This window comes from Ovis canadensis, chromosome 6, assembly GCF_042477335.2.
Source record: "Ovis canadensis isolate MfBH-ARS-UI-01 breed Bighorn chromosome 6, ARS-UI_OviCan_v2, whole genome shotgun sequence".
NCBI classification, from domain to species: Eukaryota; Metazoa; Chordata; class Mammalia; order Artiodactyla; family Bovidae; genus Ovis; species Ovis canadensis.
Genome location: NC_091250.1, coordinates 133,720,546 through 133,747,569, shown reverse-complemented (window position 1 = coordinate 133,747,569; position 27,024 = coordinate 133,720,546). Strand labels below are relative to the sequence as shown.

Below are 27,024 nucleotides of genomic sequence, written 5' to 3'. Positions count from 1 at the left end.
GAAATCAGAAAATAATGACACTTATGAATATATTTTATTAACTCAAACATCGTGCAAGGTAGAAGGTAATTATTTGCCTTTATTTTTTAATTCATTTTTATACAAGTTTCTTAGCTATGAAGAAGTCTTTAAGGGACTTCATTTGGAAAATTCCAACTGAGATAAAGATTAGTGTTTGTGTAAATGCCCACCATAAGACGTTGCTGTTTGTGTCTTCACTGGTCATTCGGAATTTTTCTTCACGGTCCTATAGAGAAGAGAAGTCTGCAGGTTAGGCTTCTTAAGGTGCCTCATGCATGAATTTGAGGGGAAGGTACTGTACACATTCAAGGTGCTTAATGTCGCTCAGGTAATGTCTTATGCCAAAGAGCACTGTCTGATTTTTCTAAGTTAAGGTGTGTTTTTAGCCAAAGATGAGGAGGCGTCAACCTTATAAAACATACTTTCATATTTTGGTGTAAATATCAAGTGTTTGATCTGTTACTTTACATGTTTTATTTGTTAGCATCAAAGTGTGTGTTACCTGATCGACACTTTTTTTTTATCATTCCAGTTCTTACTTTACGCTAAGCTGGGCACTGCTCATTTTATTTTCCGGATAAGGAAGCTGAAGCGTAGAGACAGCAGAAGGCTAGTGAGTGGGGGTGGATTCAGGCCCACGTGCAGCCAGGGTCCGCCGAGCGCAGTGGCCCGGGAGACACACGACGTCTCAGGAGCAAAACAATGCTGCCGATGCACAGGGTGTGTGGGAAGCCCTCACTTACTCATCTGTGAGCTCACAGCCCTGCGGCGAGCGAGCCGCAGCTCCTCTCCTAGAGGAGCTCACGGTCCAGCAGACGGCAGAAGGGCACCCCCACCAACCCTGCACATCCACGCAGTCCTGGAGAAACCCAGGAAACAGGCAGTTTAGTCTTTCCCTGGTTCGGGGGCTTAGTCAAGAATTCTGTTCCTGGCAGGAAGAGAGGGTGTAAGCTGATTAGGGAGACTGACCCTTTGATAGTTCTGTTCTTTGACTATTTGCTCAATTTGCTCGATGAGATGTTCAAGCTTGAAGCTGACTTCATTGACTTTGTCCTTTGCTTGAGTAATGGCTGCATCAAGGTCGTGTTCTCCGACTCGAATATCTAAGTGGACCCGCTGTGACACAGTAAAAGGGAAGAAACGCGCTTTCATGGGGCTCGCTCGTTTCCTGCTTTTCCCTCGTTGTGCCCCCCCCCCCAGTCCCTCCTTTTCCTCCACCCTGCAACCCCCGCCACCTTTCTGAGAGCAAACACTCCATTCTCTTTCCGCCTCGCCGCCGCTCCATCCCACGTTATCCTCGGGAGTCTTTCACTGTCACAAGCGTGCGTTAGGTGGCACCTGCCGCCCTGAAAGGGCAACTGCAGCTTCCTGAGCTGTGTCCTCTAGACTTCCGGGCACATGCCTTTGGCCCTGAGACAGTTTGATTACTCTCAGGAAAAGGTTCTCTACATACTAAATTTCTGATGCCTCCGAACCTTTAGAAAATATCCAATCACCATCTACCGTGTAAGAGTTTCATTGATTGAAATTCCATTATTAATTCACCCTTCAGCCTTCAATTGTTTTCAAGCCTGAATAATCACAGTTCTCTCAACCTTCCCTCCCAGTTCTCATTTTTCAAGCCCTTTAATCAACTTTGTGGCTCTGCTTTGAACCCCTTCCAAGCTCTCCAGCTCCCTCTTTAGTTGCTGTGCTGAGATCTGGGTGCAGGAGTTTAATACGGCCTGGGCATAATGGTTCTGCATATCATTGTCACGCCCGACTAATGCTGACACTGTTCATCTGCAAGGACACAAGGGCATTTACTTACCAGCTTACTGCCTCCGAATGACACAAGCCTTGTAGAATTAGATTGTAAGCAAATGATGTGCTCACCAGGTGAATGTGAAGTGAAATAGAACGCTCCTTGTGGGCCATGTAACCTTGACAATAATACCTAGGATTAAAGATTTCCATAGTTTAAGTTCATTACTCTCTATATTCCATTGAAAAAATAAACCATCCCTATGTAGTCTAGTGAAATTTGTGCAGTTCTTAAAGAAGAAATCACATTACCGATAACATGAAAAATATTCAGTGTTGCTGCCAATCAAAGTACAAACCACAGTTAGATATTCTTTGTTATCAGATTGGCAAAGACTTAAAAGTACCTGGGGTGGGGATAGTATTGGGAAATGCTACCTCTGAACACTGTTTTGAGAATGTACATTGAACAGCCATTTCAGAGAATGGTTTGGTAGCACATATGAAAAGGTAGAGAGTATCTATCCATTGACCCAGCAGGGCTACCTATAGAAGCTTATCCTATGGAAATGCTCAAGTAGACAAAGTTATATGTAAAGCTATTCAGTGTAATGGTAATTATTTTAAAGTTTGCATTTCTGCCATAACTAATAGATTTCAGTAGGGACTGATTAAGTTTAGGTGAAGACAAATGAAAAATTGCTAGTAAGAGAGACTGTTACAACACCTGTATCTGTACTAAAGGTGTCCACGATATTAGGGGTAGGCCGTATAGGGTCCTATTTTTGTGAAGCATTATTTGTAAAAGTACATGTGCATAGAAGAAGATTATAAAGGTTCCAAATATTCTAAAGATTGCAAGCTATTAGGCAGGTGTTTGTTGGGGACTTTGACTTTTCTGCTTAGTACATTTCTATATTGTTTGATACTTTAAAAACAGTATAGGACTTTCAGTCTGGTACATAAGGAGCTTGGAAGTTGTTGCTTTGTCTTAACAAGTAAAAAGCTGCATGAAAAGAAAGTCAGTTCTTAGATATGTCAGAGAATTGAGGTCCCAGGGCAGGCTACTTCCCTCAAAATTGGAGACATAGACAAATGCAGGCAGTCACAACGTACCAGAGCGAAAGCTTGTGGGGACCAGTACTGGATTCCTTTACCCAGCATATCGTGTCTGGCTTCTAACAGCAACAGAAACACAGTAAGGCATCCAAAAAAGGCGAAAACCATAGTTTGAAGAGACAGAACAAGTGTCAAAACTAGATTCAGATATGGCAGGGATATTGGAATGATCATGTTGGGAATTTAGAAAATCTGTGATTAATATTCTGTGGTCTGTAATGGAAAAAGTAGACAACATGCAAGAACAAATGTGAGGAGAAGGGTTGAAATTCTATGAAAGAATAAAAAAGAAGTGCCAGAAATGAAAAACACTAGCAGAAATGAAGAGTGCCTTTGATGGGCTCGGTGGACTGGACAGGGCTGAGGAAAGACTCTGAGCTTGAGGATACGTCCACAGAAACATTTAAAGCTACAAAGCAGAAAAAGACTGGGAGTGAAACGGAACGATAAACAGGGATCACAGGATGACAGGTGAAGAGGTACCACACGAGCACTGGGCGCACCAGAAGGTGAAGAGAGGAAGTAACGGAACAGACACTGAGGACAGTGATAGCAGGATTTCGAGTCAGCGTCAGACACCGAGCGGCAGAGCTGGGAGCCGCAGAGAGCGCCACGCAGGAGGAGCGCCGATAGAGCCGCCCTGCGGAGAGTCACGGAGGCCACCCGCCAGAGGCGAAGCCTGGGAAGGGCCAGAAAAGGCCCTTCTGGTTAGGGGAGACGAGAGTCGTGCACAAGTGCTCAGAAACCATGCACGCAGGAGAGTAAACATTTCAGGTGTTGAGAGAAAAAAACCCATCAATCTAGAAATGCTGTATCCTGCAAAACTCTCCTTCAAAAGTGATAGAGAAAGCTTTTCTCAAACAAAAGACGAGAGGACTTGTCACCCATAGACCTGCCTCACAAGGGACGATGAAGGCTCTTCAGGCACGAGCATGGCGGTGCTGGTCGGAAACTTGGATCTGCGTGGAAGCTGTAAATGCGTTAGAGGAGGAATAAGTGGAGGTGAAATTAAAACTTTTATTTTTCTTGTTAACTGAGTTAGTAGATACTTCTTTCAAAATCATAGCAATGTATTTGATGTTTACAGTTTATGTATAAATGAAATTAGTAACAGCAAAGATGCAAGGGATGGGAGATAGGGATTAGGACTGCTTTGTTCTCATAAGGCACTTGTGCTACCTGTGAAGTGAAAAGTTTTTATTCGGAAGTGGACTTGGATTGGTTGTGAAGGTATATTGCAAGCACTGACAGTTAAAAGAAGTGTAGTTGATAACCAAGAAAAGAGATGAAATGAATCATAATCAAAACCACAAAAGACAGAAAAAGTGGAAAACAAGAATAGAAACAGATAACGAGGGTAGCAACCAGAAACCAGTAATAAACATGATGATATTAGCCCAGCTGTATCAGTAGTCACTTTGAAAGTCAGTGGTCTAAATGCACCATTTAAAACAGGTTGTCAGAGTGGATTAAAAAAAACAAAAACAACTATCTACGTATTGTCTCTAAGAACCCCCACTTTAACTGTAAAGACACATATAGATTAAAAGTTAAGGGACAGAGAAAAATGTATATGTTAACTTTTAGCCAACTTTAATCGAGAGACAGCTGGAGTCATTATGTTAACTTCAGGCAGAGTAGACTTCAAAACAAGGGAAATTACCAGGAATGCTGTGTAACGGAGCACTAGGTAACAATGAAGAGGCCCTCTCTCCAGGAAGACAAACCTTAATGGGTATGCATAACAGAGTGTCAAAATATATGAAGCAAAAACTGATAGAACTGCAAGGATCAATGGAGGAGCTCAGTGTTACAATCAGAGACATTGATCCTCCCATCAGAGGTGGACAGGTCTAGCAGAAGATGAATAAGGACACAGTTGAGCTCAACAGCACTGTCAACCAACTGTATAACCAGTATCCATGGGCTGCTTCATCCAACAAAGCAGAATACACATTCTTTTCAAACTCACATGGAACACTCACCAAGACAGACCACATCCTGGGCCACAAAACACACCTTAACACATTCAAAATAATAGAAACCATACAGTGTGTGCTCTTAGACCGTAATGAAATTAAAGAAGAAGTCAGTAACTAAAAGATAGCTGGAAAGTCCCCAGACATTTAGAGATTAAACAGCACGCTTCTAAATAGCTCATGAGTCAAGGAAAACATCTCAAGAGAAAAAGTATTTTGAGTTATCAACACGAAGATTCTGGGAAGGTGGTGGTCCAGGAGGCAACAGGAATCTATGTTGAGACAACAGCTATCCTGGGAGGCTCTGATGGAGCTATGTCGGAGCTTTGTCGGCGCTCTGGAGTCTGTTGAAGCCTTGCCACTTCCAGGGGGAAGACTTGGATGGTAAACCGTGGTTGATTTTGGTCAGTTTCAGTTCTCAGACAGTAGCAGCCACTCCCCGCTCCCCCCACCCCTGCCCCAGCCACATGGCTAGCAGCTGTGCAGGTTTTCCTGGGGCAGCCTGCACACATCCTTTAGAAGCCAGGGTAGGCATAACAGACCCTGTCCTCCAAATGTTAGGGACTTTTGAGGTCATTATATAGAAAGGATTCTCAATAAAATTACCAGCAGATTTCTCACCAGAACTTTGGAGAACAGAAGCAGTGGGCAGATATATTCAAAGTGCTTAAAAAAAAAAGCCAATAAGCACAGGAGAAAAAAAGCTCAACTTCACTGGTCCTTAAGGGAATGCAAATCAAAACTACAAAGAGCCTACCTCACACACATTAGAATGGCTGCTGTAAAAGACGGTAAGTGCTGGCAAGAATGTGGAGAAGGTGCAGCCCTTGTGCACTGTTGGTGGGAGTGTAAGACCGTGCGGCCACTGTGGAAGACAGCGTGGTGGTTCCTCAGAAATACGAAAGTAGAATTGCTGCGTGGTCCAGTGACTCTGCTTCTGGATATCTACCCAAAGAATTCAGAGCAGGGTCTCAGAGAGGTATCTGTACATTCATGTTCCCAGCGGCATTGTTCACAACAGCTAAAATGTGGAAGCAACTCAGATGTCCATTCACAGGTGAATGAATAAGCAAAGTGTATGGTATACAATGAAATATTACTCAGCCTTAGGAAGGAAGACAGTTCCTACGTGTGCTACAACATGGATGGATCTTGAGCGCATTATGATAAATGAAGTAAACCAATCATAAGACAAACACTATGTGGGTCAATGTTTTGAGATACTTAGAGTACTTAAAAGCATGGAGTTATTGTTTAATGGATGTAGAGTTTCACTTCCAAGACTGAAGAGTTATGAGGGTGATGATTATACAACATGAATATATTTACTATCGCTGAACCATGTACTAAGTAATTATTAAGGTGAATTTTGTGTATTTTAAAAATCTCAAAAAATATTTGAACTAAAATGAAAATACAACATAATCAAAATCTGCGAGTCACAGTGATAGAAGTATTGAAAGGGGGAATTATAATACTGAGCGCGTGTATTAACAAGAAAGTCCTAAAATGCACTATCATCTAAGCCTAGGAAGCCAGGAAAAAGAAGAGCAAACTAAATCCAAACCAAGCATAAGAGGAGAAATAAGATCCCGCTAATGCAGAAATCATGAGAAACACTGGGCTGGAAGAAACACGAGCTGGAATCAAGATTGCCGGGAGAAATATCAATCACCTCAGATATGTAGATGACACCACCCTTATGGCAGAAAGTGAAGAGGAGCTAAAAAGCCTCTTGATGACAGTGAAAGAGGAGAGTGAAAAAGTTGGCTTAAAGCTCAACATTCAGAAAACGAAGATCATGGCATCCGGTCCCATCACTTCATGGGAAATAGTTGTGGAAACAGTGGAAACAGTGTCAGACTTTATTTTGGGGGGCTCCAAAATCACTGCAGATGGTGACTGCAGCCATGAAATTAAAAGACACTTACTCCTTGGAAGAAAAGTTATGACCAACCTAGATAGCATATTCAAAAGCAGAGACATTACTTTGCCTACTAAGGTCCGCCTAGTCAAGGCTATGGTTTTTCCTATGGTCATGTTTGGATGTGAGAGTTGGACTGTGAAGAAGGCTGAGCGCCGAAGAATTGATGTTTTTGAACTGTGGTGTTGGAGAAGACTCTTGAGAGTCCCTTGGACTGCAAGGAGATCCAACCAGTCCATCCTAAAGGACATCAGCCCTGGGTGTTCTTTGAAAGGATTGATGCTGAAGCTGAAACTCCAGCACTTTGGCCACCTCATGCAAAGAGTTGACTCATTGGAAAAGACTCTGATGCTGGGAGGGACTGGTGGCAGGAGGAGAAGGGGACAACCGAGGATGGGATGGCTGGATGGCATCACGGACTCGATGGATGTGAGTCTGAGTCAGGAGTTGGTGATGGACAGGGAGGCGTGGCGTGCTGCGATTCATGGGGTCTCAAAGAGTCAGACACGACTGAGCGACTGAACTGAACTGAACGCCGAAATCAATGAAAACAGGAAATAAAGTAGAGAAAACCAAGAAAACAAAAGCTAGTTCTTTGAAAGTATCAGTACAGTCAATAAACCTCTAGCTCAGCTAATGAAGAAAAAAAGAGACCCAAATTAATAATATCAGAAATGAAAGAAGAGTGTTACTACAGGTTTCATGGGCATCAATAGGGTCGTTGAGAAATACTAGGGAACAAGGTCACAGAGGAATACTATGAACCATGCTGTGCCCACAGAGTTGGTAATCTAGATTAAATAGCTCAATTCCTTGAAAGATGCGATTTGTCACCAGTCACACAAAAAGAAATAGACAACCTACACCTAGTAAAGAAATTGAATTGATAATAACTTCCAAGCAGGAAGCCCCAAGCCAGGATGGGTTCACTGGTCAGTTTCACCAAAGATTTAAGTAAGAAATCCAACATATTCTCTGCAATCTTCCAGAAGACAGAGGTAGAGAGAATAGTTTTTGCACTGTTTTCTGGGGCCAACACTAGCCTAATACCAAAGCCTGAGAAAGACACAAAAAAACTATGGACCATTATCTCTCATGGACCTAGACACAAATATACTCAACAAAATATCAGCAAACTGAACCCAGAAATGTATAAAAAGAATTATACACCATGGCCAAGTCAGATTTATTCCGAATATGCAAGGCTAGTTTGGTATTTTTAAATCAATTAATGTAATTCATCACATCAGCAGCTTAAAGAACAGGATATGATCATATCAATAGATGCAAAAAAGGCATTTGACAAAATCCAACATCCATCCATCACGGTAAAAACTCAGCAGACTAAGAGTAGGGGACTTTGTCAGTTTGATTTAAAAATCTACAAAAACCTTACAACTAACATACTTAATAGTGAACAACTAGAGGCTTTCCCACTAAGATCAGAAAGAAGGCTAGCATTTCCCCACTCACTATCCCTTTTCAGCATCACGGTTCAATCCCTAGCTAATTCATTAAGAGAAGAAGAGAAAAAATGATATATAAGTTGGGAAGGAAGAAATGAAGCTGTGTTCACAGATGCCAGGATTGTCTGCAGAAAATTCAAAATAATAAAAAACTTACCAGAACTAATAAATGATTATAGCAAGGTTATAGGATACAACGTTAGTATGTTAAGTGAATCAGTTTCTATGTATCTGCAATGGACAAATAGAATGTGAAATCAAAAACAATACCATTTACTTTAGCATCCACCCAAATGAAGTACTTGGATATAAACAAAATATGTGAAAGATACATGAGGAAAATTTTAAAACCTGATGAAAGATATCAAAGAAGGCAAAACACATGGAGAGATACTATGTGTTCATGCCAGGAAGACTTAACGTTGTGAAAATCTCAGTTGTTCCCAACTCAATCCGTAGATTCAACAATCCCAGTGAAAATGTCAGCAAGTAATTTTGTGAATATCTACAAGCTGATTGTAAAGTTTCTATGGAGAGGCCAAAGATCCAAAATAGCCAACATGGTACTGAAGAAGAATAAAGGCAGGGGCTTGACACTCTCGATTTCAAGACTTGCTGTAAAGCTGCAATAACCAAGTGGGTGTTGTTGGTGAAAAGCAGAAAGACCAATGAACCAGAACAGGGAGCCCAGAAACACCAACACAAAAGCGGTAGCTGGTCTTTGACAAGGAGCAAAGGCAGTTCAGTGGGAAAGGGCAGTCTTTCCAACAGATGGTGCTGAAACAATTGGACGTCCACAGGCAAAGAAATGAATGTAGATGCAGGCCTTACACCTTTCACAAAAATTAGCTCAAAGTGGAGCACATATCCAAAGGCAAAACGAAGACCAGACTAGAAGGTGGCATAGGAGCAAGTCTAGATGACCTTGGGTTTGGTTGCAACTTTTTAGGTACAACACCAAAGGCACGATGCATGCAAGAATTGAGAAGCTGGAATTCATTAAAATTAAACTTCATTAAACATTTAGCATTAATGTTTAAACATTGAATTTCATTAAAATTAAAGCCTTCTGCTTTGCAAAAGAGAGCACCATCTCTCTGTCAAGACGAGCCACAGACTGGGAGAAACTATTTGTAAAAGACATACCTGATAATGTACTGCTATCTAGAATCTACAAAGAATTCTGAAAACAGCAAGAAAATGAACCAATTAGTTGAAAAATGGGCAAAAGATCTGAATAGACAACACACCAAAGAAGACATACAGATGGCAAATACGCCATATTTGCCATCAAACAAGCGTCACATGTCGTTAGGGACTTGCCGTTTAAAAACGACGACGAGATGCTTCACACCTATGGGAATGGCAAAAATACAACACAACCCACAATAAATGCTGGCAAGAATGTAGAGCGACAGGGACTCTCATCATGGCTAGTGGGAATGCAGAATGGCGGAGTCTGCTGGTTTCTTAGAAAACTAGACATGCATTTCCCTACAGACCTGCCATCGTGCTGTTTATTTACCAAAGTGAGGTGGAGACTTACGTCCACACGGAACCGTGCACACACGCTCATGGCACCATTATAATAGCCAAAATTAGGGAGCTGTCGCGATGTCCTGCTGCACGCGAATGCACCAGGCAACCACGGTTTGCATCTTGACAATGGGATAAAATTCAGCGCCGAAAAGAAACGAGATCTCAAGTCATGAAGACGTGGAGGCAGCTTGAGTGCGTATCCTAAGTGAAGGGCGCCAGCTTGGGAAGTCTGCCTCCTGTACGGCTCCAGCTATATGACACTCTGAGAAAGGCATAACTATGGAGACAATTAAGAGATTCAGCTCAGTTCAGTTCAGTCGTTCAGTCGAGTCTGACTCTTTGTGACCCCATGAATCGCAGCACACCAGGCCTCCCTGTCCATCACCATCACCCAGAGTTCACTCAAACTCACGTCCATCGAGTCAGTGATGCCATCCACCCATCTTATCGTCTGTCATCCCTTTTCCTCCTGCCCCCAATCCCTCCCAGCATCAGAGTCTTTTTTCCAATGAGTCAGTTCTTCACATGAGGTGGCCAAAGTACTGGAGTTTCAGCTTTAGCATCATTCCTTCCAAAGAACACCCAGGGCTGATGTCCTTTAGGATGGACTGGTTGGATCTCCTTGCAGTCCAAGGGACTCTCAAGAGTCTTCTCCAACACCACAGTTCATCAATTCTTCGGTGCTCAGCCGCCTTTGCAGTCCAACTCTCACATCCATACATGACCACAGGAAAAACCATAGCCTTGACTAGATGGACCTTAGTCGGCAAAGTAATGTCTCTGCTTTTGAATATGCTATCTAGGTTGGTCATAACTTTTCTTCCAAGGAGTAAGTGTCTTTTAATTTCATGGCTGCAGTCACCATCTGCAGTGATTTTGGAGCCCCAAAAGATAAAGTCTGACAGTATAGTGGTCACCAAAGGTTGGGGGTGGCGCGGGGTGGGGGGGAGGGTGTATGAAGAGACAGTTCCAGAGGATTTGCATGGGAGTGAAACTGCTCCGTGTTGATACAGCGGTGATGGACACATTCGTCACACGTGTAGATGTACAACCCCAAGGATGAAACCTAACATGAACTCCGGGCTTTGGTGAAGAGGATGCCTCCATGCAGCTTGTCCGCTATAACGCTGCAGCAGGCGGTGCTCCTGGTGGGAGAGGAGGGCACGTGGGAATGCGGTGCTTTCTGCAGGATTCTGCTGTGAACCTAAAGCTGCTTGAGAAGACTGTTAAATCACTTCAAGAACGGGTGTATGTTGCACATAGCAAAGTGCACCCAAGATTCTCCTTTTTTAAGTCTTTCCATTTTGATTTGGAGAAAATTAAAGCATCTTGCCATGTACTTCATTTCACTTAACAGATTGTTGATAGGATATTCTGTTAAATCTGCACTCAAAAGTCAGATTTTCCAATTGATTTCTAATTTTTTATGAATAACAGCACTCTTTCCTGAAAAAATATTCAGGGATGATTCATCACCTATTAACTTCAATTTCTGAGCCTCAGTGTCTTGTCAGGGTTCTGCTTCCAAGGAATGTTCAAGACAGCAAACATGTTTTGAGTCCCTGTTAGTTTGGCGTGTTGAGGAAAGACATGCTTGAATTTAAACCTCAAGCTGTTTTTCCGCTTGGTGATGACGTGATCTGGTATAGGTCATTTCACCTCTCAGGACCTCAGTTTCCCTTCTACAAAATGGAATAGAAATACTGGATACAGAATAATGGGAAATGGAATATAAAGGCACAGTCTGAGTGATGCGTGTATCTCGTCATCGTCTGCCCCGACGGCCTTACCAGCCTGAAAGTCACGGTGCCACAGGAGAGCACATGCGGTCAGGTGAGCACCCGAGAGCACCCTGTACCCGGCACACCCTAAGGGGGTGCTCAGTTCAGTTCAGTCACTCAGACATGTCCAACTCTTTGCAACCCCATGGACTGCAGCACGCCAGGCTTCCCTGCCCATCACCATCTCACGGAGCTGGCTCAGACTCATGTCCATTGAGTCAGTGATGCCATCCAACCATCTCATCCTCTGTCATCCCCTTCTCCTCCTGCCTTCAATCTTTCCCAGCATCAGGGTCTTTTCCAGTGAGTTAGTTCGTCACATCAGGTGGCCAAAGTATTGGAGTTTCAGCTTCAGCGTCAGTCCTTCCAGTGAATAATCAGGACTGATTTTCTTTAGGATTGACTGGTTTGATTTCCTTGCTGTCCAAGGGACTCTCAAGAGTTTTCTCCAGCACAGTTCAAAAGCATCAATTCTTTGGCACTCAGCATTTTTTATGGTCCAACTCTCAATCCATACATGACTACTGGAAAAACCAAAGCTTTGACTAGATGGACCTTTGTCAGCCAAGTAATGTCTCTGCTTTTTAATATGCTGTCTAGGTTGGTCATAGCTTTTCTTCCAAGGAGCAAGTGTCTTAATTTCATGGCTGCAGTTACCACCTGCAGTGATTTTGGAGCCCAAGAAAAGAAAGTCTGTCACTGTTTCCATTGTTTCCCCATCTATTTGCCATGAAGTGATGGGACCAGATGCCGTGATCTTAGTTTTCTGAATGTTGAATTTTGAACCAATGTTTTTGCTCTCCTCTTTCACTTTCATCAAGAGGCTCTTTAGTGGTTCTTTGCTTTCTGCCATAAGGGTGGTGTCATCTGTGTATCTGAGGTTATTGATATTTCTCCCAGCAATCTTGATTCCAGCTTGTGCTTCATTCAGCCCAGCATTTCACATGATGTACTCTGCATAGAAGTTAAATGAGCAGGGTGACAATATACAGCCTTGACATACTCCTTTCCTGATTTGGAACCAGTCTGTTGTTACATGTCTAGTTCTAACTGTTGCTTCTTGACCTGCATACAGATTTCTCAGGAGGCAGGTAAGGTGGTCTAGTATTCCCATCTCTTGAAGAATTTTCCAGTTTGTTGTGACCCACACAGTCAAAGGCTTTGGCATAGTCAATAAAGTAGAAATAGATGTTTTTCTGGAACTCTCTTACTTTTTCGATGACCCAACAGATGTTGGGGATTTGATCTCTGGTTCTTCTGCCCTTTCTAAATCCAGCTTGAACACCTGGAAGTTCATGGTTCACGTATTGCTGAAGCCTGGCTTGGAGAATTTTGAGCGTTACTTTGCTAGCGTGTGAGATAAGTGCAATTGTGTGGTGGTTTGAGCATTCTTTGGCATTGCCTTTCTTTGGAATTGGAATGAAAACTGACCTTTTCTAGTCCTGTGGCCACTGCTGAGTTTTCCAAATGTGCTGGCACATTGAGTGCAGCACTTTCACAGGATCATCTTTTAGGGGGTGCTAGCACAGAGAAGGCAGTGGCACCCACTCCAGTACTCTTGCCTGGCAAATCCCATGGGTGGAGGAGCCTGGTAGGCTGCAGTCCATGGGGTCACTAGGAGTTGGACACAACTGAGTGACTTCCCTTTCACTTTTCACTTTCATACATTGGAGAAGGAAATGGCAACCCACTCCAGTGTTCTTGCCTAGAGAATCCCAGGGACAGGGGAGCCTGGTGGGCTACCGTCTGTGGGGTCACACAGAGTCGGACACGACTGAAGCGACTCAGAATCAGCAGCATGTGAGAAATACTAAAGCCGGATCTGTGTCTGGTCCTCATACTGCCTGATGGAGAGAGCCTTCCTGACCACCAGGGCTTTGCAGTAAGGGTTTTCTCTCCTGTGAAGTGAAATCGCTCAGTCGTGTCAGACTCTTTGCGACCCCATGGACTGTAGCCTCCCAGGCTCCTCTGTCCACGGGACTCTCCAGACAGCAGCACTGGAGGGGGTTGCCATTTTCCTTCTCCAGGGGCTCTTCCCGACCCAGGGATCGAACTCGGGTCTCCCACATTCCAGGCATTTCTCTCCTAGGCCATGCCAAATGTGGAACTATTGGTGGCGCTAGTGGTGAAGAGCCCGCCTGCCATTGCAGGGTAGGCAGGAGACTCGGGTTCGATTCCTGGGTCGGGAAGATCCTCAGGTGAAGGGGATGGCAACCCACTCTAGTATTCTTGGCAGGAAAACCCCATGGGCAGAGGGACCTGGTGAGCTATGGTCTGTGCGGTTGCAGAGTCAGATACGACTGAGCATCTAAGCAGCACGAAAAATGACAGAAAAGGACAGCAGAGATTTGTGTTTTGGTTTAACTGGGCAGGAAGTGAAGGAGGGGGGTATCAGGTGGAGAAGGCAGCTGTGCTAGAACTGGGAGAATGGACCCAGGGGAACTCTCGTCACAGGGTGCCCAGGGCACCAGGAGAAGGCTGCTACAGCCGGCAGGAGTCGGGTGTCCAGCGGTCCAGCGGGACTGAATCTCCCAGTCTCCACGTGCGTGGGGGCGTCACAGGTCTGGCTTGAGCACAGCTCTCCTGAGGACTGGAGCCTGGGCCCGTCCGTGTCAAGTGCCCTCCTCCTCTTGCCCATCTGTTCTGCGGGGCCCTGCTCCACCACTAACCTGCCACCCCGTGAGCGCATTCCCAAGATGAATCCAAGGGGAAGTGCCTCCCACAACCCCGCTGGAATTATCGGAAGGGCAGGCCACAGTGCTGGGCCTTGGGCTGGCCTGGTGGGGAACGTCTGCTGCGCTGTGGGACCGGGAGAAGACGGGGGCTTAAAGCAGTGAGGCAGCTGCTCGAGAGCCAACCTGTAGGTGGCCGTCTGCAGTGACACCTGGCCCTGACCCCAAGGCCCACCTTCTTCCCTTTCGACCTTGGTGCCTTTTCTCCCCTGCCGACTCCCAGCAAGGAAGCGCCCTAGGAGGCGAGACAGACGCAGAGGCTGCCACGTCCCTGCAGAGACCCCGCCGGATGGGAGGGGGGACGGGTGGCCTGAGTGGTCCTTGTGTCTGGGTGAGGCTGCAGCTCCTGCAAGACCAGAGGCACATGCGGCCTGTGGGTTCCTTCTGCCCGGCAAGAGTGGCAGAACCTCAGGTCCATGAGCGTGGGGCCCACCCTCTGTATTGCCTTGAGCTTCCACTTTGAATAGTCCCTGCTGCTCAGCTCGACTGTGGGCACGTCCCGCGTTTTGGTGTGGTGCTTTGTCAGGATCACACTCATTAAAAATGAAATGCTAGGTGTTGAGCACGTGTGTAGAGATTTTAAAAGTCTGTGGGCATACATGACACATGACTTTTTAGAAAATAATTTCAGTAACAAGACAGAAAGTGTGTTTTACCTCATCGCTGTAAGTTGTGACGGTCACAAACATTCCCAGACCAGGAGCAGATTCAAGGAAGTCGTGTCTGCCTAAGTCCCATTGTTGTATCTTGAAACTCCCTGTTTCAAAGATATGACATTTATTAAAAAATAATTTAATAGTTATACATGATTACTGAGAAACAAAGTTTTCAAACTATCCAAATCAGAAAAATGCTGCTATTTTGAACAGCTTAGTCATGTACAGATGTGAGAGTTAGACCATAAAGAAGGCTGAGCGCCAAAGAATTGATGCCTTTGAACTGTGGTGCTGCAGGAGACTCTTGAGAGTCCCTTGGGCTGCAAGGAGATCCAGCCAGTCCATCCTAAAGGAGATCAGTCCTGAGTGTTCATTGGAAGGACTGATGCTGAAGCTGAAGCTCCAGTACTTTGGCCACCTGATGCGAAAAGCTGACTCACTGGAAAAGACCCTGATGCTGGGAAAGATTGAAGGTGGGGATAGAAGGGGGTGGCAGAGGTTAAGATGGTTGGATGGCATCACCGACTCAGTGGACATGCATTTGAACAAGCTCCAGGAGATAATGAAGGACAGGGAAGCCTGGCGTGCTGAAGTCCATGGGGTCACAGAGTCAGACACAACTGAGCAACTGAACAGCAACTTATCTTAGTGATCAGCTCTTGTAGAGGTGTCGGAAGATTCTGGAATGTAGAGTTTTGGGTGCGGTTCTCATCGTTGTTCACCAGTCACTTCGCCACTGCACACCTCAGCATTGCATCTCTCCGAGGTCTGCTGAGAAAAATGAGCCCACAGAAGCTTTGCCCCTGAAGGGTGACTGTCCTGTGGCAGGACCGCCCGTTGCGGACGGGCCTCCTGCCTCTGCCCTCCTCCTGTAGCTTCGCCTACCTGCTTCTGGCGCAGTGTCGGAGGAGACTTGCCTGACTTCCCCACAGGTTCCGTGCACGTCCCCACGCCCCTGCCCTGCCACTTGCTTCCTCTCACAGCACACGTGGCGTCTTCGACGCTCTGCGTCTCCTTGCTGTCTGTCCTCTGTGAGGACGAGGACGCTGCCCATGCTGCTCGTCCGCCCTCAGCTCCTCCAGCCGCTGTCACGCCCTTGAAGGGAGCTGCTCACCGTGCAGCTGTCGGCTGACCCCCTGGCTCTAAAGGACAGCTGACCCCCAGCAGCACGGGGTTGAGCCATGCAGGGCAGCTTGCATTCTCTGCGGCATTTCTTCAGTGCAGGAGACGCTACATTGCTGCATGACTCGCGGCTCCTGAACCTGGGGCTGTGGACGCGCAGACGTGGGGGGCCCCCTGCAGGTTACACGTCACTTTCTAACTGCTTGGAGGGCCAGCGCCCCGCCAGCGCTGTAAAGGGCTGTGTCCTCTTTGAAGGGGAGGGTTACAGAGAGTCAGGAGCAGGAGGAAGCAATCTTTAATCTGTGCATGGGGTGTTCTGGGCACCCTCTCTGAGCAGCCTGTGCTTGCCACAAACCAGAACAAACACAGCAAAACCTTTGCAAACCCAACCATGGTGTGGGAAACACCCGGGTTTCAGGTTGGCCTCTGAGCAGCACACGAGCAGGGCAGGCCCGGAAAGTGGTAGAGAGCCTCCAGAGACTGACGTCGGGGTGTGTCACACGAATCGAAGTGGGCTGTGCGCGTTTAGCAGCTCGGTCGTGTCCGACTCTCTGTGACCCTGTGGACTGTAGCCCTCCAGGCTCCTCTGTCCGTGGGCTTCTCCAGGCAAGAATAGTGGAGTGGGTTGCCATTTCCTCCTCCAGGGCATCTTCCCAGCCTAGGGGCTGAACCCCTGTCTCTCCAGCTCCTGCACTGGGAGCCAGGTTCTTTACCACTAGTGCCGCCTGAGAAGCCGTAAATGGGTTGACCACTTGCTAACATAAAATGTCTAAATAGGAACCAATGTCATAGCATAATACTCAAAGCGTCTAGGGTACAAAATTATATACCGTACGAAGAACTGAGAGAACTCCAGCTTGCATGAGAAAAGACGGCTCATAGACCCGGCATCAAAATGACGCAGAGTTGAAATTATCTGACAAGAGTTTTAAAGTCAGCATGAAAACACATCCGTGAGCTTGAACACCCTTAAATGGAAAAGTAGGGAGTCTCAGAAAAAGAGCAGAGACATAAAGGGAAAAAAGGAACCTTAGAAAAAGCACAGTATCTGCAAGTGAATGGACTCAGTAAAAGAGAGATGAGAGGGAAGACTTGGCGAGCTTGAAACTAGATCAATGAAATAATCAAATCTGGTCAATGGATAGAGAAGACATGGGGACAGAGAAGAACCTCAAACGAGCCCATGAGCCCTCGGGGCAAGAGCTGAAGGTCTAGGATTTGTGAGTTGGGAGGAGAGGAGAGAGTGAGGGGCTGAGTGAACACATGAGAAGTGAGGGTGAGCAACTCCCCAAACCGGGTGAGAGACGCCCACAGACTCAAGAGGCTAAACAACCCTGCAAGGCCAGACTTCCCAGATTCACCACCAGACATGGCAAGATTAAACTTCTTAGGACCAAAGGAAAAAAAAAAAAAAGACCTATGGAAAATAGCCAGAGAGAAACTTCATTGCTGAGGGAAAACGACCTGAGTAACAGCAGGCCTCTCATCAGAACATGGAAGCCAGAAGGAAGGGGCACGTTTCCAAGTGCTGAAAGGAGAGGAAATTGTCAAACAATTCTATTCCCACCAAAGATACCTTCAGAATGAAGGCAGAGTATTCCTAAGGTCAAGGAAAACTGGGAAGACTTTTCACTAGAACACCTGCTGTAAAAAGATTGCTAAAGGAACTTCTTAAAACAGAGACAATAGTAAGAGAATTTGGAATAGCAGGAATGAAGGAGGAAAAACGGGCAGGTCAACCCCAGGGAAGGGAAACCACAATAGAATTTTCTCTTCCGTGTTAAAAAAAAAAAGTTATTTGACAGTTGAAGGGAGATAGGTTAAAAGTAAAAGGATAAAAAAGATGTATCATTGCAACAATCAAAAGAAAGCTCGTGTGGCTCCATAAATACCAAATAAAGAAGACCCCACAGCAAAGAGAGTCACCAAGGACACAGAGGGGCCTTATGTGATGGCAAAGGGGCCAGTTCAGTACGAAGACAACCATCCTAAATGCATCAAAATAACCTGAAGCAAAACCACTGAAAGAGGCGTGAACAAGTCCACCGCACCCTGAGGGCTGCCCGCACTCCTCGGCGTGGTGGGGCTGCTGGCCGCGGAGGAGCTGACTCGCACCGCCGCTGTGCCTGCTTGGCGTCCCCGCGCGTCTCCCCGGACGGCAGGGTACACACTGCGCTTCAGGTGTGCACGGGCGTCTCACCAAGCTGGGCAACAAAGCCCCGAGCCTGCCCCGGCGCCTTTGCTGAAGCTGCTGAGTGCTCCTGGAGGAGCGCACGGCCAGGCAGGTGGCTTTCCTGGCCCCCGGGCACCTGGAAACGTCTGCCTCGTGGTTCCCGTCCTCCCAGAGGACCAGGGCGCCTGGGTCTCCTGGGGGCCTCCTTCCGTGCCTCCCACCTCGCCCACACGGACCCGCTCAGGGTCTCCCACTTTGACCAGGAGCACCCTGGCCCCTGGCTGCCCGCCCCCCCCCCCCCGCCGCCTGCCCCCGGGCCCGTCAGCAGCCGCCCTCCTGCCCCCCAGGGCCCTGCTGTGGCCACCGTTCCCACACTCGCCACCCATGCTCGTCCTGTCTGCGAGCCGCCCCCACCCCGGGCCTGGAGGCACGCCGTGTCCTCTTCCGCAGGCCCCCTGCCTGGCGCAGAGGGAGGTCGAAGCTTGGTGAGGTCTGTGGGGTGACTGGAAGTCTGTCCTGAATGTTCATTGGAAGGACTGATGCTGAAGCTGAAACTCCAATACTCTGGCCGCCTGGTGTGAAGAGCTGACTCATTTGAGAAGAGCCTGATGCTGGGAAAGACTGAAGGCGGCAGGAGAAGGGGACGACAGAGGATGAGATGGCTGGATGGCATCACCGACTCGATGGATGAGTTTGAGCAAGCTCTGGGAGTTGGTGATGGACAGGGAGGCCTGGCTTGCTGCAGTCCGTGGGGTCTCAAAAAGTCGGACACGACTGAGCGACTGAACTGAACTGAACTGGACGTGTCCCTGGTACGTGTTGAGGGAAGGACTCTGAGCGGCCGTGAGCCCACGGCCCGGGGTTCCTGGCCCCGGGAGGCGTCATGCCCCGCGGCCGCCGCCAGGTGGCAGGAGAGCAGCACCGCTGGGGGGCGCGCGGAGCCGGCCGCCTCGATGACCAGCCCCCTGCGGTGTGACGACCCAGCGACCGTGGGCACACGGCTTAATGCAGAGCGTAACACATGGTGAGCCTGACGCAAGCCCTCGATGAACTATTCCTTAGTTGTTGGGCTTTTCACATGCGGTGTTTCCTGTCAACTCCCATTAGGTTCTGCAACCCTGCAAAGTCGGTACAATAATACCCACGTTTACAGCGGAGGAGGGCGTGAGCTGAAGAGCTTACTGACTTATCAACGCCCTCCAGCCCGCAACAGGAGCGTGTGCGCTCAATCACTGCATCGTGCCCGACTCTGAGACTCCATGGACTGTAGCCCACCAGGCTGCTCCATTCATGGGATTTGCCAGGCAAGAATTCTAGAGTGGGGTGCAATGCCCTTCTCCAGGGGATCTTCCTGACCCAAGGATCAAACTTGACTCTCCTGTATTGACATGTGCGTTCTTTACCACTGAGCCCCCAGGGAAGCCCTGAAAACGAGGGAAACCGGCACAGGCTGATTCTCTCAGGCTCGGCCCTGGTCTCACGCCTCCTGGCCCCAGCCATGTGGCGCGTGCTAACCCCGCCTGCAGACCTGCACTGACCTTGCCCTCCAGGCGCCCCTCCTCCTGGAGCTCTAGTCAGCGGCCCTGGCGGGGAGCCAGGCTGCCCTCCCCCACACCCCACCCCACCCCCGCCAAGGTACGCCTGCTGAGGCTCTCAGCTCCCCCTCCCCGCCCCAAGGCAGCTGTGTCTTCTGCTCCAGACTCAAGTCCTGGAGGCTGGCACCCAGGGCCATTTGAGCTGGACAAGTGAGACGCAGCCGTGGTGGGAATTTCAGAAAGTAAAAGCCCCCACCACAGGCTTCTGGTGCTCAGTTTTACCCTTCTAGCCTTTCCCCACGGGGACACACAGTATATTTCATAAAAAATGAGGTCATACTGCACAACTCTGATTTGATTTTTCCACCAGCTTTTTGCAGCCATCCTTGTATGTCCTTAAATGCTCTTCTGTAGCTTGACTGAGGTCTGTTCAGAGAGCTGAAGAGAGAACCATGTCATGTCCAGTGCTGAGCCCAGAGCTCTGCAGACAGGAACTGGCCCCACCGTGTCGGGGGGCAGGGCTGCAGCCAGGATGGCTGCTGTGCGGGGTTGCTCAGACCAGCCGTCCACGCAGCCCGGGAGCAGCCTGGCCCGAAGGCAGGTGCTTTCGAGGTCACCGAGGATGCAGAGCGGCCCTTTCCAGGTGCCCCAGGCTCCCGGGTGCCTTGGCTTCCTTCCAGCCTGTGAAGCTGGCTGAGGTTCTTTCTGTGCAGAGGGAGGGGGGGAGCCCCAGGCCGCTGACACCAGGCGGAGGCGCCCCACGCCCCGTCGGGCCCAGCCAACCAGCAGTCACCACCAAGTCTGCGGCCAGGTCCCAGCCAGCCTCCAGACGCCCGGTGCCCCTAAGCGCCACGCCCAGCCCTCCGACCCGTGAAGACGCAGTGTGTTGTGCCTATTCTCCGTCCCCTGCGTGTCCCCCCGTGAGTGCGCTCAGCCTGCGTGCAGGGGCCTCCCGTGCGGCCCAGGTGCCCACCGCCCCGTCGCTGCCGTGCAGTGTCCCGTCCCGTGAACGGATGACTGACCCTCCCCCTCGCCAGCCTGGGCACTCCAGGGACCTGGTGTGGGCCCTTTCGTGTCGCGCTGCTCTTAAGGATCTCCTGAGCGCCTGTGCGTTTCTGTTGGGCGAGTCCTGCGTGTACCAGATCCAGGCTGGGCGTGTGTTCATCTTCTGGGGGCGCCACGTGTGTCGGGGTGAGGGCTAGGCCTGGAGCCAGGGGCCTACACCTGCCGGCACCCCAGCTACTTCCTGTTTTCTGACCCGTGGGTGTGCAGCCGCGTCTAGGGCCGGGCTTTGAGTCGCCCGCCGGGCGTGGACTCAGAGCCTTTCTGCCCGCCCCTGGCCATTCCAGGCCTCCTCCCCTGACCGCGGGACAGTCCTCTGTGCTGGCCCCTTGGGAGCAGAGGCGTGGTCTTCCTCGCACACCCGCTCTGCTGGCAGAATCACGGTGTTCCCAGGAGAGGCCGGGGGAGCAGAGAGCTTCTCTGGGACCTGGGTCCTCGGATCCCTGGCGTCTGGAGGGGCCTGAGGCAGGTGGGCACTGCAGCCCACACGGCACAAAACCCTGGCCCCAGAGGCTTGTTTGGAAACTTCAGTCGAACCTGTCGTGTCCCTTTGCTCTGCTTCTCTTAGCTCTTCTTCAGTTCGGTTCAGTTCAGTCGCTCAGGCGTGTCTGACTCTTTGGGACCCCATGAACCGCAGCCTGCCAGGCCTCCCTGTCCATCACCACCTCCCGGAGTTCACTCAGACTCGCGTCCACTGAGTCAGTGATGCCGTCCAGCGATGCTCTTTAAAAACAAGCTCTAGGTTTTTTGATGAACTTGGGCAGCAAGGTGTCTCGGGGGAGGGAGAGGAGAGGGACAAGGGACTCCAGGAGCACCAGCTCCGTGGCCGCCGGACAGGCAGTGTGGCCACCTGCTTGCTGGTCCCCACGGACACTTTAAAGCGGGCTGTGAGTTTCTACAAAGGCAGGCGCCAAGCGAGGGGAGAGGTGCCATGCAGCGCAGTGACCACGTGCGGGAGAATTCGTTAAAAGGAAAGCAAGGCGGGAACTCCTTGGAGGTCCAGCCCTTAGGCCTCCACTTCCACCGTCGGGGGCAGTCCTTGGTCGAGGAACAAAGACCCTGCGTGCCCCGTGGCCCGGCCAAGAAAAGAGAATTAGAATTCAGAAGCGCTGAAGTCTGGGTCCTGGTCGCTCCCTTCTGAAATGTCCCTGGACGTGACTCTGGCCCTGGGCCAGCTCCTGGGGTTCTTCAGCTTCTTTCCTCCAAGTGCAAAGCTTCCCGGAGACCAGGAGGTGGAGGAGGAGGGAGTCGAGGAGGAGGAGGAGGACCGTCACTCCTCACTGCACGGGAGCGTGAGGCCTGGGAGCCTCTGAAGCCTCGCCCCTGCCCAAGCCAAGGACTCAAGCACAAGTGATTCATTACAGGGGCGCCTGCCCTGGAGAGAGAGAGAGGCCAGGTGGGGGGAGCGAGCAAGTGAGGCCCCGGCTCGGAGCTCAGGAACCTGAGCCAGAGCCCCCACCACTGAGAGGACACCGGGGGTGTGGGCAGCTCTCAGACCCTGCACCCCACACCGGGGGTGCTCTGAGCCTTTTCCCTTTTAACGTTCAACACAGGAATTTCAGGCTCTTCTCAGAAATTTCCTCCCTTTCAGGGAGGGGTTGGAGCCAGAGTCGAGGCCACCCTGCTTCCCAGGAAGCTTCTGACAGACCCTGGGAGGCCAAGCTGGCCAGGTTGGAGACAGAGTCCAGGAGGGTGGGAGGAAGCCCGTGCGCACACCTGTGGCTGTTGGGCCCGCCAGCTGCTCCAGCTCACAGGTGAGGAGACGGGGCTCAGAGTCAACAAACATCAGCGACAGAGTCACCGCCTGCGCACCGCTGCCCGCCTGCAGTGCCCTTCGCGGCCTCCCTGGGCACCTGGCTGCTGACTGCCCAGATGCCCTGTGGCCTATTTTAGCCCCAGCAGCAAAACACACTTTGAGGTCTGGATCTGACCAGATGGCCCCGAGGCCACCTGTCTTCGGCGTCTGGAAGGTGTGTTGCCCTGGACCCTTTGGAACTGCAAGTTGGTAGGAGAGAAGGCAGAGCTGCCGCGGGCTCTTCCTGGCCACGGGGTGTCTTGACGTGTTCTCAGGTCCCCACAGATCCCCAGAAAGTCTTAACATCTGTTTTCCCACTTTGGTGATCTAAGTATTAATTATAGCGTGTTCTTGGTTGGCACTTCGTAACCGAGTAGGACCTGATCCGTGCGCTTATGATCCAGTGTCGCTGAACAAAAGTCAGGATGTGACAGGCAGCAAAGGTTTGGCGCTAGGTCAGCGAGGCAGCGAGTGGAGACAGTCGTCTGCGGAGCAGGCAGCCTCACCACGCAGAGCCCGCTGCGGTCGGGAATGGATGCACACGGCCAGCAGACGGCTGAGGTGTAGACGAAGGGGCTTGCAACACAAAAGCACAGTAAAAGTGCAGCAGACTTTGTTATAAAAGGGATTTTTAAGGGAGACGTCTTAAGAATTGTATCTGGGAGTATGCTGTTATACTATTTAGTGCATCAAAGAGGTGGGCTGATGATGAAGGATCTGATTGTAATTAAAGGGAAAATAATGACAAGAACAGAGACTTAAGTGATGGTCCATCATGTTCAAAATTCTTTTTTTTATTTTTTCAAAATTCTTATAAAAGAAGATCATAAGAGTAGGAAACACCTCCAAAGCATCTATTACCAAACCTGGCCTCTGATTTTTGTGTCTCTTTAACTCTGGTAATATTTTTTTTCTTAAAATCTCCTTTGATTACACCAACTTCGGTTTGGTTTATATTTGCAAGGCATGTCTTTTCCCATTCGCTTACTTTCAACCTTTCCCTGTATTTAAAGTGGTTTGTTTGGAAACAGCGTATAGTTGTTTTTTTTTTTTTTTTAAGGAAAATTAGCTGCCTGTTTGTGTTTGGCTGTGCTGGGCCTTCATTGCTGCCCAGGGGCTGTCTCGTTGCAGCGCACAGCCCTCAGGCTGGGGTCAGCAGCTGCAGCCCTAGAGCTTCGGCTGCTCCGCGGCATGTGGGATCTTCCCAGACCAGGGATCGGACCCATCTCCCCTGCACGGGCAGGCGGCTTCGTACTCACTGCGCCACCAGGGAAGTCCCGTGTGTTTCTTTTTTTTAAGTTTAGTATGACAGTCTCTGTCTTTTCATTGGAGAGTTTTGCCCATTTACACTTGAAAGTGAAAGTTGAAGTCGCTCAGTCGTGTCTGACGCTTTGTGACCCCTAGGACTATGCAGTCCATGGAGTTCTCCAGGCCAGAATATTGGAGCGGGTAGCCTTTCCCTTCTCCAGGGGATCTTCCCAAGCCAGGGATCAGACCGGGGTTTCCTGCATTGTAAGCAGATTCTTTACCAGCTGAGCCATCTTTAACGTAACGTGAAGTGCAGTTGGGTTTAAGCCCACCATGTTGCTGTTCCCACCATATTGCTATTCCCACCATATTGCTGTTCCCTCCAAGTTGCTGTTCCCTCCATGGTGCTGTTCCCTCCAAGTTGCTGTTCCCTCCAAGTTGCTGTTCCCTCCAAGTTGCTGTTCCCTCCATGGTGCTGTTCCCTCCAAGTTGCTGTTCCCTCCAAGTTGCTGTTCCCTCCATGGCGCTGTTCCCACCATGGTGCTGTTTGCTTTTCACTTGTCCTGTTTGTCCCCCCCCTTCCCCTCCTTGTTTGCCTGTTAGAAGTATCGAGCATCTTCCCGTTTCCTCCTTCAGCACACACACTATATGTTCTAGGGCTCTAGGACCATACTCTCAGAGAAAAACTGAGACACGTGTCCTGACATGCTCGCACGTTTTCCCTGTAGTTGCAGCGGACGCCAAGTAGCTGACTCTGACTCTGTGTGACTGCTGGGGGCGGGGGACAGAGACCGAGGCGGGTGGCGGGAGTGGGGGCAGGGCAGGACAAGGAGGGGTGCGAGCAGCCATGTCCGAGGGCACAGGGATTCTCGGGAGTCCCTGACTCGGGGCCTGTTCCCACACAGCTGCCAGACGCCATCCTGCCGCACCTGCCTTCCTGCCTCAGACCCTCACCTGAGCCGGCTGTCTCTTGACTTGTGTTGCGGGCACGTCCAGGCCAAGTCCGCACAGCTGGCGGACTGCCAGCCGGCAGGTGGGCAGGCCGCTCCTGTCCCTCTCCTCCTCTGCCCTTGCGAGTGCAGGTTGGAAACCCCCCAGGTTACTAGGAGAACAGCCAGCTGCTGGAGAGCCGGGGGCTCAGAGCGTCCCGGAGGCGAGAGAGTCCGGGCTGGGGAACAGTAGCGAACACAGTGCCTTCTGTGTGTCTGCCGGGCTACAGGAGCCTTACAAGTATCAGTTCTGTCCTCATCACAACAGAAAGGAATCCCGGTGTGGTTATTTTTTATCCCACTTTGAAAAGCAGCAGAGAGGCTAGGAGCTTGCCCAGGGCAGATGGCGATTCCCAGCAGCTCTGGGGTTAGATCCGGGCGATTTTAACTCCCTGCAGCCACAGACACAGCTTCTGCCCACTGCGGCTGCAGACGCAGGAGACGTCTTCACCTGCCTTCTCCCCATCCCTCATCCCAGGCTCTCACTCTGCAGTCTCTCTCTCTGCATCCACGCTTGCTGTGTCTCCTGCGGCTTTTGCAGGATGAGTTATGACACTTCGCAACAGAACACTCAGGTGTGATGGCCAAGATAAATTGAGAGGAGAATGCAACAACGTTCAACGTAAGGTTGCATTGTGTGTAAAAATACCTGATCAGCACGTGTGAGAAATGCTGCTAGCTTGAGCTCCTGCTTCTCTTTTTATGTCAGAAAAGCGGCCTCCTGATTCTGAGGCTGAAGTTCAGAGGACACCCTGACCTCTGCTGCTCTGCCTTGTGTCAGGGAACCAGCCTAGAGACCTTGGTCATCTCGCAAGAACTCAGCCACAGTCAGCATGACTCACGGCCTCAGAGCCTGTTTAACTGAAGGAGACCTGACAACCGGAAAACAAATCAAGCCTGGGTTCTGTGCCCTTGCGTCTGGCTTTCCTGTTTCATGAATTACGCAATTCAGTCTTGAGCCTGTTTTCACGGCAGTTTTGTATAATTTGATATGCAAAAAACGCTGCGAGAAAACTGTACAGGGTGAGTCTGCCGACTAACTTGTACATCAAGCAGTTAGCGTAATAACCTTAATAGCCTTAAGGCAGCATCCTGAGCTCAACGTTCAGCGACTCGTTCAACCCACCTGTTATCAGGGTGTCGCCCGGAATGTCTTCTATTATGCATTTCTCCTCTCGTTCCCCCATGTGGAAGTAAAAAGCAGTTGAAAGCGAAAAACAAAAGCTCAAAAGAAACGTCGCCTTGTGCATTTCTGCTGCTTTAGCCACCCCTGTACTGCTCTGGAAACGATCAACTGCAGGCGATACTGCCTGCGGAGTATCTGTATTTCACTGGTTTGTTCTTTGTAAATTGATTTCTGTGAGAAGAGACACGTGGTGGCTGCACCTGGGCAGGTGATTGCAAGTCCCAGGGAGCCCCAGGGCCACGCTCAGTTCGACATCAGAATTCCTTGGCACCTGTTAGTTTTAAGGATTTTGAAGTGCTCCGAGGGAATGAAAGACAGTGAGGCCAAGGGGCAGGTGGAGGAGGACTCCCCAGAGCGCCACACCCAACGCATGCCCAGTGGAGGCCTGAGCTGTGCAGCAGTGTCGTTTCCGCTTGGCGGGAGGTCGGGGAGGGAGGCTGGTGAGCACGCAGGGTGGAGGAAGACGCAGGTGCTGAAGGGAGAGCTTCCCGGCTGGGGCTCCAGTCCTCACCTCCAAGGATCCGCTTCCTCACTAAAACAGTCACCCGGTGTGACTTCCTACATCTCAGCTCCGCAGCCGATGTTTTCCCTTTTCTTTTTTTGCAGAAGTTTATTCCCAGGTGGCCCTAGTGCTAAAGAGCCCACCTGCTAATGCGAGAGGCAAGAGACGCAGGAGGCGTGCTTTCAGTCCCTGAGCTGGGAAGTTCCCCTGAAGGAGGAAATGCAGCCCGGTCCAGCCCTCTCGCTTGGAGAATCCCACGCACAGTGGAGCCTCGCAGGCCACAGGCGACGGGATTGCAGAGTTGGACATAACTGAGCAACTTAGCGCAACACATTCTTAAACATACACTAGGTTCCAAGACTACACTTCATTGTAGCTATAGGCAGCAACAGATGTTATGGTAGGGAATCCAGATGTTTAAAGAGGCATGGAACCAAGGGTCATGAGGCTCA

The 27,024-nt window shown here is 49.6% G+C and overlaps 1 protein-coding gene across 2 annotated transcripts; it reads right to left on the bottom strand.

Annotated features, from left to right (window-relative positions):
• Positions 1-59: 59 nt before the first annotated feature.
• LOC138442236 (transmembrane emp24 domain-containing protein 11) lies at positions 60-26,365 on the bottom strand. 2 transcript variants are annotated; one of them, XM_069593328.1, is made up of 5 exons: positions 26,011-26,365; positions 14,961-15,061; positions 1,832-1,957; positions 991-1,137; positions 60-247 (listed from the first exon to the last, which is right to left on the bottom strand). In XM_069593328.1, exons 1-5 carry the CDS (start codon positions 26,132-26,134, stop codon positions 98-100), a joined length of 648 nt encoding a protein of 215 aa, XP_069449429.1. In that variant the 5' UTR covers positions 26,135-26,365; the 3' UTR covers positions 60-97. The 2 variants fall into 2 exon arrangements, with proteins under 2 accessions (XP_069449429.1, XP_069449430.1); XM_069593329.1 differs by lacking the exon at positions 26,011-26,365 and having other exon boundaries at positions 1,897-1,957; positions 14,961-15,728.
• Between the last annotated feature and the right edge of the window lie 659 nt (positions 26,366-27,024).